Here is a 1,115-nt window from a genome sequence, read left to right as displayed (position 1 = left end):
ACAGCCCGCAGCCCCCAGGGGACGGCACCGGGGCGCTGCCGTGGGCCTACGTGCCGGCACTCAGCCGTGCCTTGATTCCGGCGCCGCATCTCCCAGAACCGTGGGGTGCCCCGTGCGCGACCCACAGACGCCGATCCCCCGCGTGCCCCCGTCCCAGAGCATCACTTGGGGCCGCCGTGGGCGCGGGGTTGACCGTAGCCACGCGGCACCGGGCGCCGCCGTGCCGCGCGCGCCGACCTCTCCGCTCTCCCCGACAGACACCAGCCTCTCGCGGAGCAGCGCGCGGGACGGCTGCTGGTGCAAACTGGCTTACTGGGAGCACCGGACGAGGGTGGGCCGCCTCTACGCCGTGCACGAAGCGTCGGTGAACGTCTTCTGCGAGCTGCCGCGGGGCAGCGGGTTCTGCCTGGGCCAGCTGCCGGCCGCGCACCGCAGCCGGGCCGTGCGCCGAGCGCGGGGCAAGATCGGGCGCGGGCTGCTGCTGAGCCGCGAGCTGGGCGCCGTCTGGGCGTACAACCGAAGCGAGCACCCCATCTTCGTCAGCTCGCCCACCCTGGGCCCCCCAGGAGCTCACGGGCTCGCCGTGCTCAAGGTGCTGCCCGGCTATTCGGTGAAGGTGTTCGATTACGAGAGGGCGGGGGGGATGGGGGCTGGGGGGTGGCAGCGCGGGGATGGGCCCTGTGACCCCCATAGCGTCCGCATCAGCTTTGGGAAGGGCTGGGGGCCGTGCTACTCGCGGCAGTTCATCACCTCGTGCCCCTGCTGGCTGGAGGTGCTGCTGGCACAGCCCCACTGAGCGGCCGCAGGGGGGGGGGGACATCCCCCCCCCCCCCCATGTGCTGGGTGCATTGTCACAGGGCCCACGGGACCCCCAGGGCAGCACCCACCGCCCCCCAAGCCCGGGTCTGGAGCTGGGGCAGGGCGCTATTTAATCTCTCCTTTATTATGATGATTTTGGTGGTTACATTGTATTTTAATTTATGTTATTTTTGTAGCAGGGGGAAAGGAGAAAGTCGTGTCGGGTGGGGGGGTGCGCAGAGGATGGGAGCTTCTTTGGGGGCAGCAGAGCCCCCGAGCAGCAGGTGTGGGGCGGTCAGGATGAGTGCAGCTGGGGG

At 69.8% G+C, this 1,115-nt stretch overlaps 1 protein-coding gene across 1 annotated transcript in view; it reads left to right on the top strand.

Annotated features, from left to right (window-relative positions):
• The window catches only part of LOC110391268 (mothers against decapentaplegic homolog 6-like), a 4,279-nt gene extending 3,170 nt beyond the window's left edge, over positions 1-1,109 (top strand). The window contains exon 2 of the mRNA XM_021383089.1: positions 5-1,109. Coding sequence (XP_021238764.1) covers positions 5-796 — 792 coding nt within the window. The 3' untranslated portion in view covers positions 797-1,109. The remainder of the gene's footprint in view (positions 1-4) is intronic.
• The last annotated feature ends 6 nt before the right edge of the window (positions 1,110-1,115 follow it).

Source organism: Numida meleagris, unplaced genomic scaffold, assembly GCF_002078875.1.
Source record: "Numida meleagris isolate 19003 breed g44 Domestic line unplaced genomic scaffold, NumMel1.0 unplaced_Scaffold332, whole genome shotgun sequence".
NCBI lineage: Eukaryota > Metazoa > Chordata > Aves > Galliformes > Numididae > Numida > Numida meleagris.
Note: the sequence above shows the minus strand (reverse complement) of the source record. Positions and strands in the feature narration are given on the sequence as shown.